General features: G+C 32.5%; 1 protein-coding gene across 1 annotated transcript in view; it reads right to left on the bottom strand.

The window, feature by feature from the left end:
• Positions 1–253: 253 nt before the first annotated feature.
• The window catches only part of LOC129231849 (N-chimaerin-like), a 50824-nt gene continuing 33191 nt past the window's right edge, over positions 254–17886 (bottom strand). The window contains exons 8-13 of the mRNA XM_054866231.1: positions 15594–15678; positions 14056–14229; positions 13882–13959; positions 13658–13795; positions 6489–6594; positions 254–4827 (exon numbers count right to left, since the gene is read on the bottom strand). Coding sequence (XP_054722206.1) covers positions 4647–4827; positions 6489–6594; positions 13658–13795; positions 13882–13959; positions 14056–14229; positions 15594–15678 — 762 coding nt within the window. The 3' untranslated portion in view covers positions 254–4646. The remainder of the gene's footprint in view (positions 4828–6488; positions 6595–13657; positions 13796–13881; positions 13960–14055; positions 14230–15593; positions 15679–17886) is intronic.

Here is a 17886-nt window from a genome sequence, read left to right as displayed (position 1 = left end):
TCCCAAAAACACGTCTGCAATATTTATTGCCACTTTGCAATTTTAATGCCGTTTCTTTTCCTTTTGATAATTTATTTCTTGCTGGTGCTAGAACTTATTAGTAAGTATCTTGCATAACACATAGATTTTAAAATCATATATTTATTTTGTAACATTTGAACAATCAAGTTTAAGCAAAGCTGTGAAAAAAAAAAAAACTACTTGAATTACACAATGATATATCACAATGTAGTTGTCCCTACATCACCCAGCCCTAATGTGAACATACTGAGTAACTAATATTTCTCTTTGATGCAAGTTAAACATTGATTGTTAAATAGTAGTGGTTAGTTTGTATATAGATTGTTTAATATTATCATGACAACTTTTTATCCAAAGGATTTTTTGGGGGTAACAGTTGATGAAAATTATGTCCAAAATTTACTGAAAGTAACTTTGACACTTAATTTTAAAGAGAAACAAGGGAAGTTATCAAACTATTTGACTGAATTGAAACATAGTTGAACTAGTTGTAGTCTTTTTCAGTTACCATGGAGGGGAAAACATGCTGTTCATGGAATTCTTTTTTTTTTTTTTTTTTTTGCACAGTGGGCATGAAATAAGAAAAAAGCATAACAAAAGTGTAACGTGAATAAATTTCACAATAAATAACAAAAGCAGTTTTTCATTGTTCTACATTTAAGAAATTTTGCACATTCCCAATGCTGACACAAGTTTAATCTACTCTTTAATTTTATGCATCAGTCAGTTTGTTAGTTAAAAAAAATGTAAATAAAGCAGAAGGCACTCATGCAATCTGTTTGAGCCTGCCTAAACTTTACAAAAATTTTACTTGAACAAACACATAATCAATGCTGCTCCAATATTTGATAGAGCATTTGAAAAGATCATGATCTGAAACAAAGATATTCAAATCATTTTTAGGGGGAGAGGGATGTATCGGTACACCAGTGTTCCTTAGTTGAAATAAATAATAATTTTTAAGCATGAATTGCAAAAATAACTACGGGAAACATGAAAGCATAGCATACAATGCATTTTTTTCAAGCTCATGACTTGGTAAAGTGCAATAATACACATCAAAATCGCTTAAACAAATGCATTAAATTATCACTTTGGGTTTGCTAAAAAATTATTTAAATTATTATTGCGAATCTAGAGGGGAGTTATATACTCAATCACTAAATAATGTTGAGCAAAGTAAAATACTCTTTACGTATCACAATAACAATTTCTTTTTAGATGCTTTCTTTTCCTTTTAGTTACAAGTGTATGGATACTACAATTATATTTTAAAAAAATGATTGAAAATGCATGCTTTCATAAAACTTTCCGTATCATATGCTAAGGGACTATTTATTCTGATTCTCAAATTTGAAGTATTTAGGAAATAAATGTTTTATGTTCCTGTTCTCTTGAGTTAATTTCTTTTTTCTTAAACCCCTCAGCCTTTCAATACATATATATATGTATGTATATATGTAGGCTGTTCAATACGTAATAAGACTAATTTTACTGCTGTGAAACCACACATCGGAATGTTAATTCCTGTGGCATGATAAATGTCTGTGGTCTGTACTAACAAAAGCTACCGACAGTTGGCGTGTACAGACTCATGTTCCTGGGTATCACGTGATTGAATTGAATCTTGTTGGTGGGCGCCTACAAGAAATAAAACTAACTTTACTGCTGCGAAACCACTCATCAGAATGTTAATTTCTGTGGCATGAAAAATGTCTGTTGTCTGTATTAAAAGCTACCAATAGTTGAGGGGTACACTCATATTCCTGAGTATCATGTGTTTGAGTAGAAGTCTGTTGGCGGCGCCTACAAGACTCAGCCAGTTGACAAAATGGAAGCGTCATAGGAACAAAGTTATGCAACTAAAGTTTGTTTTCGTCTACAAAAATCAGCATCAGAGATCTTGGATAATGATAGGTGAAGTCTTCAACGATGAAGCAAGCAATGTTTAGTCAGTACTTCTTGCTGGCATAAAGCTTTTAAGGAAGGTAAAATATGGAAGCTATTGAATGTGAGGGACAATCTTCAACCTCCATCACAAAGACAATGATTAACACTGCTGCTATTATTATCAAGTGGAATTTCAGAATTATTTTACATCAAGTGTGCTCTGGCTGTTACCTCAACTTAAGGAACATTTACGAGGCAAACATTTTGAAAGCAACAAAGCATGTCTAAACTCCACGGATGCGACTTTGAAATAGCTCTCACACACATAACGTTCACAAGTTTTCAAGAAGTGGACAGAACATTGGAATAAATGCATTTAGACCCGCAGAAGTTATTTAAAAAAAAACCATGTAAATTATGACGATTTAATTTGATTTGCAATTTTTTATAAATTTAATCTTATTACTTATTGAACAGCCCTTGTATATATACGCACACAGGATACACTAGCAGCAATATTTTGCACTTCGGTTTACATAAAACAATATGAAAAGTACAATGCATACACTGCATGAGTTTCAGCTCTATTTCAGTTTAATGCTAAAACATACACATACTGAACTGCACATAACCTTTTTTTACATCTTCCACCAGCAGTAAAAAGTTATTAAGAGTAAAGCATTGTTTCAAGAGTTGAAGTGGAAAATCTTATGAATAATCAGCAAGATTTTGACATTATAGTATGGAATCGGTTATTAAGAAAGGCTTCAGAGCTATTATGAACAACCTGCTGCTGATTGACACATCTAATGATTCAACATGCATTACAAAATTTGTTCCTGTCTGTGTCATTTGAAACTATTAAAATTTCCAAATTATCAATTACAAGCAATCAATAAATATTTGGATGTTTAAATCACAATCAAGAATTGATCAAAATATGACAGGGGGCAATTCTGAAGGACATCTTTGGACTGAAAATAACTCTATAGAAAAATCAAAACCTGTCTGGTTCTATGAAAAGTAAGATTAGCTAAGAACTTGAAATCATATGAACATGCAACAGAACACCAGTGTTTTAATTTGGCGATGTTACCCATTTCTTCAGTGCTTAGAAAAATGCTAATATATTCCTGAATTTTTAAAGGTATATTTTATTTATTACAAAAGAAATAAATAGTGTAATTTTAAAACAAAACAATATGCTTAAAAATTAAACAAAATGTTAATTTTGATTCACTGCTTTACTGACGCTGACAAATTTTGTGCTGTAATTTGGAACAGCATATCAGAATAAAATGCCTACATGTAAGTTGGCCTCTTATTTTCAGAGATAATTGAAAAATTCAGCAAAGTGCCTACAAGTTGACTTCCTTTTTTTGTAGTAGAAAATTCGGGAACATTTTGGCACATTTGTTTGAAATAGACATTTTGAAAAGAAGAAAAATAAACTGTATGGATATGTTTAAGATAAGAAAGATATAATTTTTATGCTTTTAATAAAAAGATTTCATTTTCACGATCACAATGTTCATACACAATCTGTTCATAGAATTGCAATTTTTTTAAATAGTGTCAATAATAGTTGAATTATTGACTTCTTGTAGCCTTATAACATTAAGTTTAAAAATGAGCTTGAACTTTTCTGCAATCACCTGTACAAAAAATTTGCACATCCCCAATTTGGCATTTCCTAATTTCCTCATCATTATTTTTCCAATTATTAATTTAACAGGTAGATTGCATAAATTGCATCTGAATATGTAAGTATGTATTTCTTTGATGTTAAGTTAAAAGGTTTGGACAAAATTGGAAAAATCTCCGAATTTTCAAGCTTTGTTCAGAAAAGCGGAAGCTTGTGAATACAGCCTCTCTTATCTACTCAATCAGAGAGGTTTTTATACGGAATAAATAAAAGATATTGAGATAAGTGTGTCTGAAAATTGCACTTCTTTATTTAATGTTGCTTAATGTTTCCCCCTTTATTTAAGTTTAGTAATAAAAATTGAAATTGAAAAATTTTCCATGTTTCGGATTGCTCATAAGTCATCCCATAAATGTGTACCTAGTTCTTTTGCACTAAATGTGTTAAATGATACCAAACTACATAGGGTATTTTCCAAGTAAGTTAAAAATGTCATCTAAATGGAATGAAAATTTACAATTTTAAATATATCAGGAGGGCACATTTTCTGGGAATATTTTAAAGCAAATCACTCAAAAATATGATTCTAGGGTTAATTGGTTAACACTAAAAGAGATAAATGGTTCTATACTGTAATATGTTTTGAGCTATATGCATTTGAAAATATCAAAATGTTAGAGCAATGTTAGATTTTCAATTTTAATGAAGCACTTAACGAATTTTATTCCATAAGTAACATTTAAAAACTGATTTATGTCAAAACAATTCTTTCACTGGATAGGCATTTTTGATAATGTTATATACCCTTTATACCGCTGTAGAAGATTTTCACCAAAACATTTCCAGCTATGCTCGATTAAAACAAGTATAAAAACTTGCATTTTGTTACATTGACTTCACTTCAATTTATTTACATGAAAGTACAAATCTTTTTATAATTTATTGCATCATTGGGACAGTAAAATTCTTGCTGTGAAAAAAAACACACACAGCAAGTAGAATGGCAGGACATGATGTATTCAACTTTTCTTTCAACAAGTAGTAATAAAGATACAGAAGACTGAGTTTTAAATCTATGCAGAAAATATTGTCAGTGATCAAAAAGCTGCCTCTGATGAGTTATTAATAGCTCCACTACAGTACTTTCAGCATGCCATGCTGTTAACTGATCTGGAACACCTCCAATTTCTGGACAACGAAGTAATGTTGGACAGAACACAGTGCTTAAATTTTGAGGAGTCATCAAATTATATTTTTGTCTGTCTGCAACCCTAAAAATATATATGTTCATGTGCATAAATTTTTACATTTAATGCCAGTAAAAAAGAAAAGAAAAGAAAGAAGCATAACTTCAATTTCATTTAGTATATGCCAACTTTTGTTACATTAAAGGATCAATTTATGGATGACGTACAACGTATATTTAAATGGATTTTTTCATATTCACATGAATAAAATTCAAATGAACATAAGAATTTCTGCAAAGCAAGTAAGGATTGCTGTTTCATTTCAATGTATTGAGGTTGATGTCCCACACTGAATTTTCCCTAGCTGTTTTAAAATTGCAAGAATATTTTTTTATTGACTACTGCCTAAAATTTACGGAGCAGGAATTGAAAATCTAAACTTTAATGTGGAAAACTGCTGCCTTTATCCAGTTTGCGAGAACAGCATGAACATAAAATATAAAGTATTGGATGGTTTGTATGCAAAGCACATTAAACTATATTTAAAGTTCCATCTACAAAAATCAAACACACTAAATTCATAAAAAATCAGAAATTCAATTGCACTACAATATGTGAGAAAACATGTTTTATTTATTTTAGAACTGAAACAACAAAATGAAGGGGGAACATGAAATTGCATGGACAAAGAACTCTTTCAGGGTTGCCAACCTTGGATAGATAAACAATAAGAAGCATCTGTAGTGATTTTGAGGAGCGTTTTGAAATTTTGCGGGGCAGCTTGGTATTTTGTATGGAAATCAATAAAAAAACAACCCTAAAAACGTTTATCAAAAACTTTTTTAGCTTTGATAATCATTTTAAGAGATAGCAATAAAAAATAATATTTTTAAATTAATAAGGCATCTTTAAAAACTATGTCATGCTTTGAGTATAAACATCTAATTTCCCATACATGTATGTCATAATAAAATACCAAAATATGATTAAAATAAATTTAAATGTATTAAATCTTCATGAGCTATATCTTTGGTAAGCCTGGGAAGCATTAAGACTAAATTTGGTAAATGGTGCTGGCTTAAATTAATTCAAATGGTGGTGTTTTAAATTAACTCGGATGGAACTGGATAAGCATTTTTGATTGAGCATAGCAGTCTTCAGCAATGAAATTCAATATAAGAAGAAGGGTTCAAAATAAATCGACAAAAAGGTATTCATGTCTAAGCAGTAGAATGGCATAGCAGATGCGGGAAATGAGGAGCAAAATGCCTTTTTCACGGAGCTGTGGAGTTTCGCTATTTTTACAGAGCTACTCCGCAAAATGCAGAGCAGTTGGCAACCGTGCTCTTTACATGAACAATTTAAAAATTTTACATAAATTTATCTGCTTTCTTTAGGACAGTAAATTGTTAAGGGTAGACACATTTTTTTTTACATAATAAACTTAAAAGTGTTAAACATATTTCAGTCTCAGATTGCACCGGTGCTATTTTTTATGATGATCTTAAACTTAATTATCAATTAATTTTTGTACTGATCTTTATTTCTAAGGAAACATCAAACTTGAAAATGTTTAACTTATAAATGAAAAGCTACTTAACGCTCAAAATTATTTGAATTTGATAACTTAAATTACCAGTTTTCTACAACCTTAATTTTTTCAAATAAATTGCAAGAGACCATTGCAACCAATATTCAGATGTTTACAGGAAAGTTTTTTTTCTTTGAATTAAATGCAAACATACCTGTATAAATGAGCCATTAAAAACTTTAAAGTTTGATAATGAGCTGGTGGTAAATTTTTCAAGGCTTCTTTTAGTGACTCTAACTTCTCTCCTAAGGCAGGTTTTTCTAAATAAAAGTAACAAGAATTATGTATTAAAACAGGAATTCGAAATACTTCAATTTTCAACTAAAAAAATAATAATAGTAAAATTATCATCAGTCTGTCATGCAATTGTCAATGAATAATATAGAAACAAACTTCCAAACAGGAAAAAGAATGCAATAACCTGGTGCTGGTTCATTGTTCAAAGGAAAATTGCATATTGTTAAACCGATTGTTTACATATATCTATGACTATTCCTTCTAATTCCTATCTAGTAAAAGTTAGAATTTATAATGCCAGAAGGAACTGCTACATAAGATTAAAATGCACTAAACTAAACAATTCAAGTGTAATTTTTAGCATAGGCAGGCAACAAGAATAAAGAAAGTCAAAATCTGTCAAAACAAAACATTTACCAAAAAGTGGATTGCAAAACTGAAGGAGATACAAAAATGAGATTATGCAAATCAATTCCGATTTGTTTATAAGTATGTACACTATTAGCCATTAAAATTGCTACACCAAGAAGGTGACATGTTACAGACATGAACATTAAATGACATTAAGAAGATGATGTGATACGCAAATGATTAGCTTTTCAGCACATTCAGATAATGCAAGCGCCCGCAGCAACACCTACAATATGTTTAAATGAGGAAATTGTACAGCCTATTTCCCACGTGCAAGTTCAATTTAAACGTTGTTGCGTGCTGGAAAATTGTTGTGATGCCGCTTGTAAAAAGAAGAAATGCATACCAGCACGTTTCTGCCTTTGATAGAGGAAGAATTGTAGCCAGCACCGGGATTGCGGTTTATCCTATCGCAGTAATGTTGCTCGCGCCAGTTGAGATCCAATCACGGTTAGCAGAATATGGATTCAATGGGTTCAGGATGGTAATACAGATTGCCATGCTGGTTTTCAACTGGCGGCCGAGAAGACAGGCATGTTATTCCCATGGCCTTAATGGATCATAGAGTCACGTCATGAGCCCTGAATCAAGAAATGGGGTCATTTGCAAGACAACATGTGTCTGCACGAACAGTTTAGCGACGCTTACAGCAGCATGGACTGTCAGCTCCGAGACAATGGCTGCGACTACCATTGACGCTGCATCACAGACAGGAGCTCCTTCAATGGTTTGATCAGCGACGAACCTGGGTATACCAATGGCGAGAAGTCATTTTTCCTCATGAATCCAGGTTCTGCTTACAACATCATGATGGTCGCATCCGTGTTTGGCGGCATCATGGTTAAACGCGCACTGACAGCGTGCATTCGCCATTGTCATACTGGCCCATTCTCTGGCATAATGGTATGGGGTGCCATTGGATACACATCTCGGTCACCTTTTGTTCGCATTGATGGCACTATGAACAGTCGGTGTTACATTTCTGATATGTTACGACTCGTGGCACTATTCTTTATTCGAGCCCGGCGAAATTCTACATTTCAGCAAGACCACATGTGGCTAGTATTGTGCAGACTTTCCTTGATATGGAAAATGTTCGACTGATGCCCTGGCCAGCACGTTCTCCAGATCTCTCACCAATAGAAAACGTCTGGTCGATGGTTGCTGAACAACTGGCTCGTTAGCAAACGCCAGCCACTAGGGTCGATGAACTGTGGCATCATGTTGAAGCTGCATGGGTGTCTGTACCTGTACATGCCATCCAATCTCTGTATGACTCAATGCCCAGGCCTATGGGCACTGTAATTGCTGCCAGAGGTGGTAGTTCTGGGTACTAATTTTCAGGATCTATTCACCTAAGTTTCTTGAAATTTTCATCATTTTTTATTTTCAACATAATATATGTGTCCAATAAATATCATTTTGTTATTATTTCTTCCTGGTGTAGCAATTTTAATGGCCAGTAGTATATATAAATAAGGGTTAAAATCCTAAATTTTCCAGTGCTGCAAGGCAATTAAGAATCCCAATTTGTGACCAATTCTAAGGAAAAAAGAAATTTATTTTTGAAGAAAAGCAGTACCAGAACAGTTTCCATTACCAAATCAACCTTGGTGTACACATATATGCTATTGGGAAAGACTGAAATGTGGTAAACATTGACATTTGCAGGTGAGTGTCGACATTCAATAGCAAAGACACTTTTCTCCACCTTACTCCACCTTTTAGAGACAAGTCTTAGATTAGATGGAATATTTTCGGTGAATGTTGATGCACTAAAATTTCAGTCTTTCACAGTAACATATGTAATATTTTGATGTATTATGATAATCAGATTTCTTACTACATTTTAAAATTTGACAATAATATATCTTAGCCGCAATATTCAATACATCAAAAGAAAAAGTCCTTTTTCTTCAAAAAATTATAAGAATGGATAACTGAAAGCCTAAATGCATTCAATAAAGTGAAACAGACACTAAAAAGTTGCTGTTTGGAGTAAAAATGGTTGCTTATCTAAAACAACAGGCTCAAAACATCAGAGGTGATTTTTTTCAATGAGTGAGTAAGTAGTTTTGGTTTGTCATTTAGGGAAAAAATGGTAACTTTTTAAAAATATAGATAAAACATAAAGAATTACAGTATTCTGGTATGCAATTTAAATATACTTTTAAGTACCATTTTACATTATTAACTTGATAATATCACAATTGTATAGAAATACATATTTTAAAGGAAGATTTAACATAAATGGTTTACTTGTTGAGAATACAATGTTGTGTGAAAAATTTTAACTTTGCAACAAGGATGTTAATCATATCATAACTTTTACAATCTGATTTTTATGAGCATGGTCCTCTTTTTAGCCAGAAAAAATTTGTGTTCTGTCTATTCGGCAAATAGAAAATCAAATTAAGTGATGTTTACAAACAGCACGTTTTTTTCCCCCCAGTATAAGAAAGTTAAGTAATTAAAAAAACATTTTTTTTTTAGTTTTAGAAATTGCACAACAAACAGGGATACTACTTAAATATAGTTGATTTTAACTATTTAAGAGCATCAGCTTTGTGGCAGAGCCACATGTTTTGGCGTTAGAAGGAACACCTTTTTCAATGCAAAAGAAATGAGCTTCTGCCTGAAAAGATATCCAACAAAAGCCAAGAGTCATATAAACAAAAAGCTTAAAAAATAAACATAGCAAATTAACTGAACACCATGTGAAAAATTATAAACTAATAAAGAACCAAAAGGAATGCAAATACAGTTGACTCTTGATAACCCAAAGCCTTATAACTCAAAATTTTCTATATCTTGAATTTTTAATTCAGTCCCAAAAAAATTGAGTGATTTCAATACAAAGTTGTCTCTATATCTTGCATGTGCTTGTTTTAAGTCAAAGTTTTTACGAGGGTTTCGTTTTCATTTTATGCATAAAAATGCAGTCAAAATCAGAAAGATTTTTTTAAAAAACAAATTGCTTTGCTTATCAGCTTGTGTGAGGGGTTTCTTTTATTTACTATAATGCTCCTTAATGCTCACAGTGTTTTAAGATTGTGTGAAAGTTAGCCGACTGGGCTACTTTATTGCTGGTTAATCTATAAGAGACATACAATTTTGGTAAAACTGAAAAAAAGAAAAAAAAAAAAAAACTTTATTTTCTGAATAATTTAAAAAATTAGCCTTTAAAACAAAAAGATTTTGGATAATTTGATAAGAGTTAAAATTGAAAGTGTGATTCGAATCCCAACAATATTGGGCAGTACTGAACTTATTTCATTCTTGCTTTTTTACATAATTTTAATGTTTTTTCCAGTGAAATTTTAAAGCATGCCAAATCTGTCCAATATAGTTAAATTTTGGCAAAAACTGAAAAAAAAAAAAAAAAAATCTTTATTTTCTGGATAATTTAAAAAATCAGCCTTTAAAACAAAAAGATTAGGGCATCCTTGGATAATTTGATGAGAGTTAATATTGAAAGCGTGATTTGAATCCCAACAAAGTTAGGAAATACTTTATTTCTTGTTTTTTCATATAATTTTGATGATTTTTCAAGTGAAATTTTAAAACATGCTGAGTCTGTCCAATATAGGAAAGATTGCAACTGCAATTAATTTTATTAATTCCACAATTAAGAGGATGAATAGGATCATTAAGAGAAGAGAATGAAAGTTTATTAATAGGAGAGAACACCAACTGGAATTGGAAACGTTTTAGAATCTTAGCAACCTGATAGCTCACACAATGGGAAGAATGGCAAAGCAACCAAATTCTTTTGGATATAAGTTCGGTTAAGAACATTAATTTGGGTTTCATTAGAAAGTTTTTATAAATGGATTCAATTAAAGTAGGTAGATAGTCTGTAACAAATGCAACAGTCAATTAAGTTCCATTTTAAGAAGTTCTGCTGAAGAACTTCTTGAAATGGAGCATGATAAACAAAATCAATAGCACAATAAAGAAAAGTACTAAAGCAAAATATTTTTGACTAGGAGGATGAGATAATAGTCTATGAGGAGATAAAGAAACAGCAAAAGGTTTGAGTTGAATAGTAGTTTCAAAACAGAATTTAGTACGAGAAACCAGAACATCAAGGTAGGGCTTTGTCAAAAAGTTCAAGTCAATTTAAGAGGAACTTTTTTCTTTCTACAGAAATGTGGCGCAAATAAACAATACTTTAAGGATATTTAGGACAAACTTTTAAATATTCGAAACTTTAGGAAAATTAGGACAACTCTGACCCCTGTTTATGCCATTATTAATTCGTTTAAGCTGCCATTCCACAGAAAAATGCCATTTCGTCGCACCATGTGACACCTCACATATAACATTTAACCCGTTCGCACCCAGCGTCACGCGGACGCTACGCAACCATTCCTCTCCTATCAGCCCAGCGTCACTTCTTCGCTACGCGCTCTGATCGACGCTGACGTCCCAGCGTCACGTATATGCTTTCTCGAAATGGAACGATTGAATCTAATATTTAAACGATAATAGATGGCGCTAAATGGCTATAACTTTGATCATATTCGAGTCACATGGTATTTGACCTTCATGTACACGCATTAGTTTCTTATTTGGGCCTCTCAATGGGACAGATTTTTTTTTTATGTAAACAACAGTGAATCACTGCTCTGCGCATATGATTTATGAGGTCTCAATTGCTCTTGTTTATAGCGTTGCTACTCTTTTTTTTACGAGTAATTGAAAGAGATATACATCTAGCTGAATAAATTATGGGGGAGGGAAGGAAGGTTAAAATATTTTTGCATATGCATTCCAGACTTTTGGGATTCCCCGTTCAATGAGAGCACAGGATTGATTTCAAGAGACACTGAAGTTTATGATTATTTTTTAATCCTTTCTTATATTGTTCTTCTTTATTTATTCTTTTTCATTTGGAGAATGGAAAAGTGCAATTAAAAATTGTTAGCGAAGTGAGTGAAAGGGAATGTTTTCGAGTGAATTATGAAGCAGTTTTGAGACTTGTCGCGTGGGAAATATAACTATAGTTTAAATTCGTTGACCTAGGTTGTTTTAATTAAAATTACATAAGGAACATATTTTTTTTTTGCTACATTTCTTTTTCTTTGATTCCACACTCACGATGTCAAACTCTAACTTTGTTTTTGTGCACATATAATTTAATTTTGTGCACATGGTTAAAGTTTTAGTATTCTACTTATTTCACTTCATTCTAATAATGTAATAGTCTTTATATTAATAATTAGTAATCAGTATTACATTGCTTAAGCAAAATTAAAATTTCAAGCCACTATTTTGAGATGCTGATTTTATATGAATATTTTTGTTCAGTTAGGCTTAACTGCTGTAAATGCTCGGGCCGATGGCGGCGTTCCATTTCAGAACGTTCGGTCCCGTAGCTGCGCTTCGTTTTCCGAGCGCTGGTCCTCAAGGGGTTAAATTAATAACTTAAAGGGGTAATGAAAAAAAAAAATTCCTTGCCTTAGCAAACATACCAACTATGTATCACAAATGTAGATGTGATTTCTTAAGTATATGAGCTGTCACGTTCAGGAGAGAGTGGCAGACTTTTCCTGGAATGGCTCTAACCAAGAAACCAAAAAAAAAAAAAAAATGTAATGATGAAAAGAGTTGAAATAGGTAGCAATTGAAAAAGTTATTTATTTATTTATTTATTTTTTTTGAAGCAAAAATTTTTTGCCCTTGTGCTCCGTTTATCGAGTTACAAAGTCAAAGAAGTTATATAAGGTAAAAATTAAAATGGTTTCCCATGACTTTCCAGGTGCAAGGACACCCTATAAAATGTGTATTTAATGCAGAAGTATTTGGTCATTGAAGCAAAATAAACCAGCTGAAATATTAGCGAAAAAAAAGGTGCAAAATGAGTCTTCAAGTTGAAAATCTGCTTATATGATGCAAATTTTTGTGAATGAGCCGCGTTTGCAATGTGGAATTTTGTGAAGGGGCAGCAAAGCGGACCCAATTCAGGTCTGGATCCACCCAAGTATGCTTAGAGCAATTAATATTAAAAAGCACTGGCACCAATATAAAATTACTTCCATTCATTGAGTAGTAAAATATACAGCTTATCTTTGATATCTAAACCAATATAATTCTTAAACAGCAAATTTTCCTTTTTTAAGTTCTATAAGGGAGAGATTTTGACCACAAATATTTATTCAATTAACTATCTGTTCCCAAAATTGCCCTTCTACCCTTTTCGCTAAATCCACAAGTTCACCACATGAAACATGAATTAAGACGATTATCTTGGTACAGACAAATTAAAATGTTTATAAAAATTTCAGAAACCTTTCTCAAAAACATAGTGGTTGAAATAGAATTTTTTCAATGAAAAAGCTCCACAAATTGATTTAAATTAGTAAAAATCTAATTTTCTACTGAAAATATCTTCCAATGCAAAAAAACTGTCCATTAAGAGTTAATGCTACTGAGCTATGTTAAAGCTCTAGTATTCACATGCAGCAATAGAACATGTTTAGGCACTGAAAAATCTGTCTGCAAGTTTTTGATGTCCTCACAATGGATGGCAGAACATTTGAAAAATATTTAATCATACCTTTTGCAAATCAGTTCCTTGACAGTTAAAATTCCTAATAAAAGTTATTATTTTCTTTCTTAGCATGTCATAAAATAAAATAAATAAATAAATAAATGAAGAAAAAATATTACTTGCGGCTGCAATAAAGGAACTGTATGCTTCAAAAGTTATCAGAGGAATTGGTAAAAGGCGGAAGAACAGCTTTAAAACACCAGTTATGACATTGACATCTTCAAATGCAGTCCTACTAATATCAGCACATTCACAGTCTGAAAAAAATTATGAATTTTAGAAGAACACACAATATTATAGTATGAGATTGAAAGCAATTATCAAATTAAGAAGTTTAAATTACCTCTTTCAAATACCATTCTACATATTTCTATTTCATCACTAAATCCAGAAACTCTATACAAACCTTCAACATCTAAACCTAATGAAGAAAATTAAAGTGTTTTTAACAGAATACTCTAATTATAACATAAAAGAGTTAAAAGATGCAAAGCTAAATATTAATTTTAGAACATACCCCGTTTTTCTGTTTCTTTAATGCATAAGTCAACAACAAAGGGCCGTAACGTATTATGGGCTTTTACAAGAGTAATCAGATCAACACCAAAAACCCTTTTAACATATTTCAAACAAGGCATACAATCACTTGGAACTTTTTCAGAACATTTCTTGTGAGCATTGAAACCACAATCTAGAAGAAAACAAAAAAGAGTAAATGGATAAATGAATGTATGGGTTTAAAATCCATTAAAAACATACTGGGTAAGCACCAAGTCTTATATCCCTGAATTAAAAAAAAACATTACTGAATAATTGTTGAGTATAATAATTTTTATTTAATTGCTTAGGTAACATTTAACAGTTTTTAGTGCAATGGAGCTCTACTTCAAAGGTAAATTTTTAAGGAAGATATTTCTGCTTGAAATTGCTTCAATGAAGAGCAATCATTCTTCTGCTGTATAAAAATGCTGCTTTGTAATCAATGTTGCTACGGACACTATCCCCGGGCATAAATCAATGGTATGGCTTAGAGAAACAAAAGAAATTTTTTAATCTACCCATAAAAGGCAGGCAGTCTAATGTGAGCAAAGCAGAGGCCAAACAACACTGATTTTCACATAGTTGTTATGGAAAATGGCTAGCATTTTTTGATTACCATGGACTATTTCCCCAAAAAATACTAAGTCTTCCATTCAAGTTAAGTATTAAGTAATTCAAAAGCATGAGATTTGTGCATGAAATAGACAAAAGTCGGAAACAACGCTTAAGAGCACAAATAAAGGTTGAAAAGTTCAAAATGCAAACATGTTTCAGAGGCAATAGCCTCCTTCCCCAGTGCAAAGCAAGCAAATGGGATGGAATATAGTCATGGGAGAGTTTAAATACAAAAAGGGGGGGAGGACCAATCAGAGATTGGATATTTTTGAGGAGTGTGGCTCTTGACAGAGGTTTTCTTCTTCACATTGTTGAAGAGGCTTTTTACAAACTCTCAACCCCCGAAATAAAATCATGAACAAACCATGGTTTTCTTCTACAAAAATTGTGATTTTACCGTTTTACTCCAAAATTTCCTTTTGCATTTCTAAAATTCTTAGCGAGTTTGATTTTCGTGTAATTTACAGACCTACAAATAAACTTTCTTTGACCAAAATGAATTACCCAATCCAACCACTCGATCAGTGGGGCATCTTTCATATTAATTGCCAATGTAAAATTGGATATGTGGGACAGACGAGGCGATCACTTAAGTTTCGTTTAAAGGAACATGAAAACCACATTAAAAAACAGGAACTGAAGAAATCTTTGATTGCCAAACATTGTCCGGATACGGCATCATTTTGTTTTTTCGGAGGCCAAGATTTTTTGCAGACCTACAAATGTAGGGAAATTTTCTGAAAGCCTTTTATGTTCACAAAAATTTAAACAATCTTTGCAATGAGCCATTTGCAGTTCTGCATATCTCTACAATCTTAATCGATAGGTTAATAGTAGGTAAATAGGCCTGTAATCAGGCCAAGATTTTGTGCTCATCATGTATAAGATTGAAAATCTCACCTTCACATTTAACACCTTGAGCAATTAAGCCCCACATGAAATTCCCACAAAAGTCACACCAAGGCAATCCAATAAAATTATTAACCTGGAAGAGAAAAATGAGCTGATAAATAAAAGTTCAAAAGGAGATCAGTCATATAAGGCAATTCTAGAGAATTTTCCTCAAGTAGTTACTGAATAAAAGCTCTTTCTTCAAATCTCCAAACCACTTCTACAAAAATGAAAAAAAAAAAGAAAAGAAAAAAAGGGCTAAGAAATATCATGCACGATATTCTTTTATGAGTTCACTATTTATTTATTTTTTTTTAATATCTGTTTGAAACTGCTTATTCAACTTCTGTAAAATGATGTTGTCCTTGGCTATGATACATTCCCCAATGCTGGATCCTACTTACCATGTGGGGAGTTAAGGGGTGGGGTAAGGGGGCAGCACCCCCTCCCCCTGAAAGAAAAAAATACAAAAGAGGCTAAAAGCTTTCTTTCAACACATATTTTTTTTTTTTTTTGTTCTTCAAAAAATAATACTCTAATAGCAATTTAAAAAGAACTTCTGAAGGTGACAAACTTACATGAACCCCCATTAAGAGACGAAAGAGAGTAAGACTCTTAAGATGACAAAAATTACCTTTTAAAACATCGTCAAAGTGAATTTTAAAATGTGTAGTTAGGATTTGTGCTTTTAAAGCTTCAGAGGCTGCTACTACTTCCCCTTACCACCCCTAAAGATGGCCTTAGAATTGTGTTTTCAGAGCCTCAATAAAATTCCAGGGAGAGTTCCCCTGAATTCTCTTGCTTCCCCATCCCCTATCATCATCAAACATACCATGAAAGTGCATTTTTAGGCTGTCAATTTCGAAAAATTTCCAACCTAGAATACCCATCCACTTTCTTAGTGTCTCAACATACAACCTAAAATTGCATTTTTAAAACACCAATATCAAAAAATTAAGAGAACTGCTGCAAACCCTTCTCCTAATACTGCCTAAAATGCACTTATAGGACTTCTACTTTAAAAAAATTTCAGAGGGAAGGATTTCGAGCAAGTCTTTACCTAATGTTAGGCTGCGCCTTTAAGATTTCAATGTTGAACATTTTGCAAAGCAGATCCGTATGCCCTCAAATTCCTTCCTTTATAGCATAATGTCTCCAATAAAAGCCTAAAACTTCATTTTAAAAATTTAATTATAATAAATTTTTATAGGGAAGGAGACAATGGTCGAACCCCCTCTTCCTCTGAACTCTCCACATCGCTTGAAATTTCCCTTTGCAGCACTATATTAGGAAGTGTCCTCAAACTTTTTTTCCATAACATAGCCTAAAATTGACCAGTTTAAAAGACAATTTTGGGGGGAACCTCCTTCCTATTCCATTATTGTTATCAAGCACAGCCTAAAATTCAGTTTTTCAGACTTCAGCAACAAATAATTCCCCGAGCAACTTTCTACTACCTTAAGTAACCAAAAATAGCTTAAAACAATGTTAGAGGACTTAATGTCAGAAAAGAAAAAAAGGGACCCACATTCTACTGCCATAACCAAAAGCTGCCTAAAATAGCAATTTCTAAGGACAATTTTGAATATTTCCTGAATCCCTTCCCACACACTAACCCTCTTGGTGGCGTTAGGAGATCCTAGCATTACAAAAAATTTAATAAAAATACAATTTCCAGACTTCAATGAAAACTTTCCACAAGGGTATTGATCGATCCCCACCTCCTTTATCCTTCCTCTCCCTGTGTAAAATGATCTTACAATTTACAAATTCACCCTACTTCTTTCTTTTTTATTTTGCCTAGAAATTTTGCCTGAAACTTGATAGAAGATGGGCAACAGCAACAGTTTCAATTTTAACAGTTCTAACCTTCCTGCTGTATTTGCCACAGATGAACATTATTTTTAAAATTTTAGCTCTACTTTGACTGGGGGATTAGCAGGCATGTCATTTGAAGTTTTCCAGTTGGGGGGGGGGGGAGGAATGGTACATACTCAACACAAATTATAGAAAGATAGCAACAAAAAACATAAACAAATGTATATCAACATAATGCTTTTGAAACTTGGGAAGGGGAGAGGTAATTATGCCTTCCGATTCCTCATATGACAACACTGGGGCATAGAACGGCTTTTCGAAGTCAGAAACTAAAAGAGCCTTCCACCCCAAGATTGAAAGACAGCCACCTAAAGAAGAACCCGTCAATTCTATAGCAAACCTTCCCTACATTGAGGATGTCACCTATAGAATTAAAAGACTTTTGCGCTAATATAATATCAAGACTGCTTTCAAGCCTACCATC

This window comes from Uloborus diversus, chromosome 10, assembly GCF_026930045.1.
Source record: "Uloborus diversus isolate 005 chromosome 10, Udiv.v.3.1, whole genome shotgun sequence".
In the NCBI taxonomy this organism is placed as follows: domain Eukaryota; kingdom Metazoa; phylum Arthropoda; class Arachnida; order Araneae; family Uloboridae; genus Uloborus; species Uloborus diversus.
The sequence above is the reverse complement of the archived record's forward strand: the minus strand, read 5'-3'. Positions and strand labels throughout refer to the sequence as shown.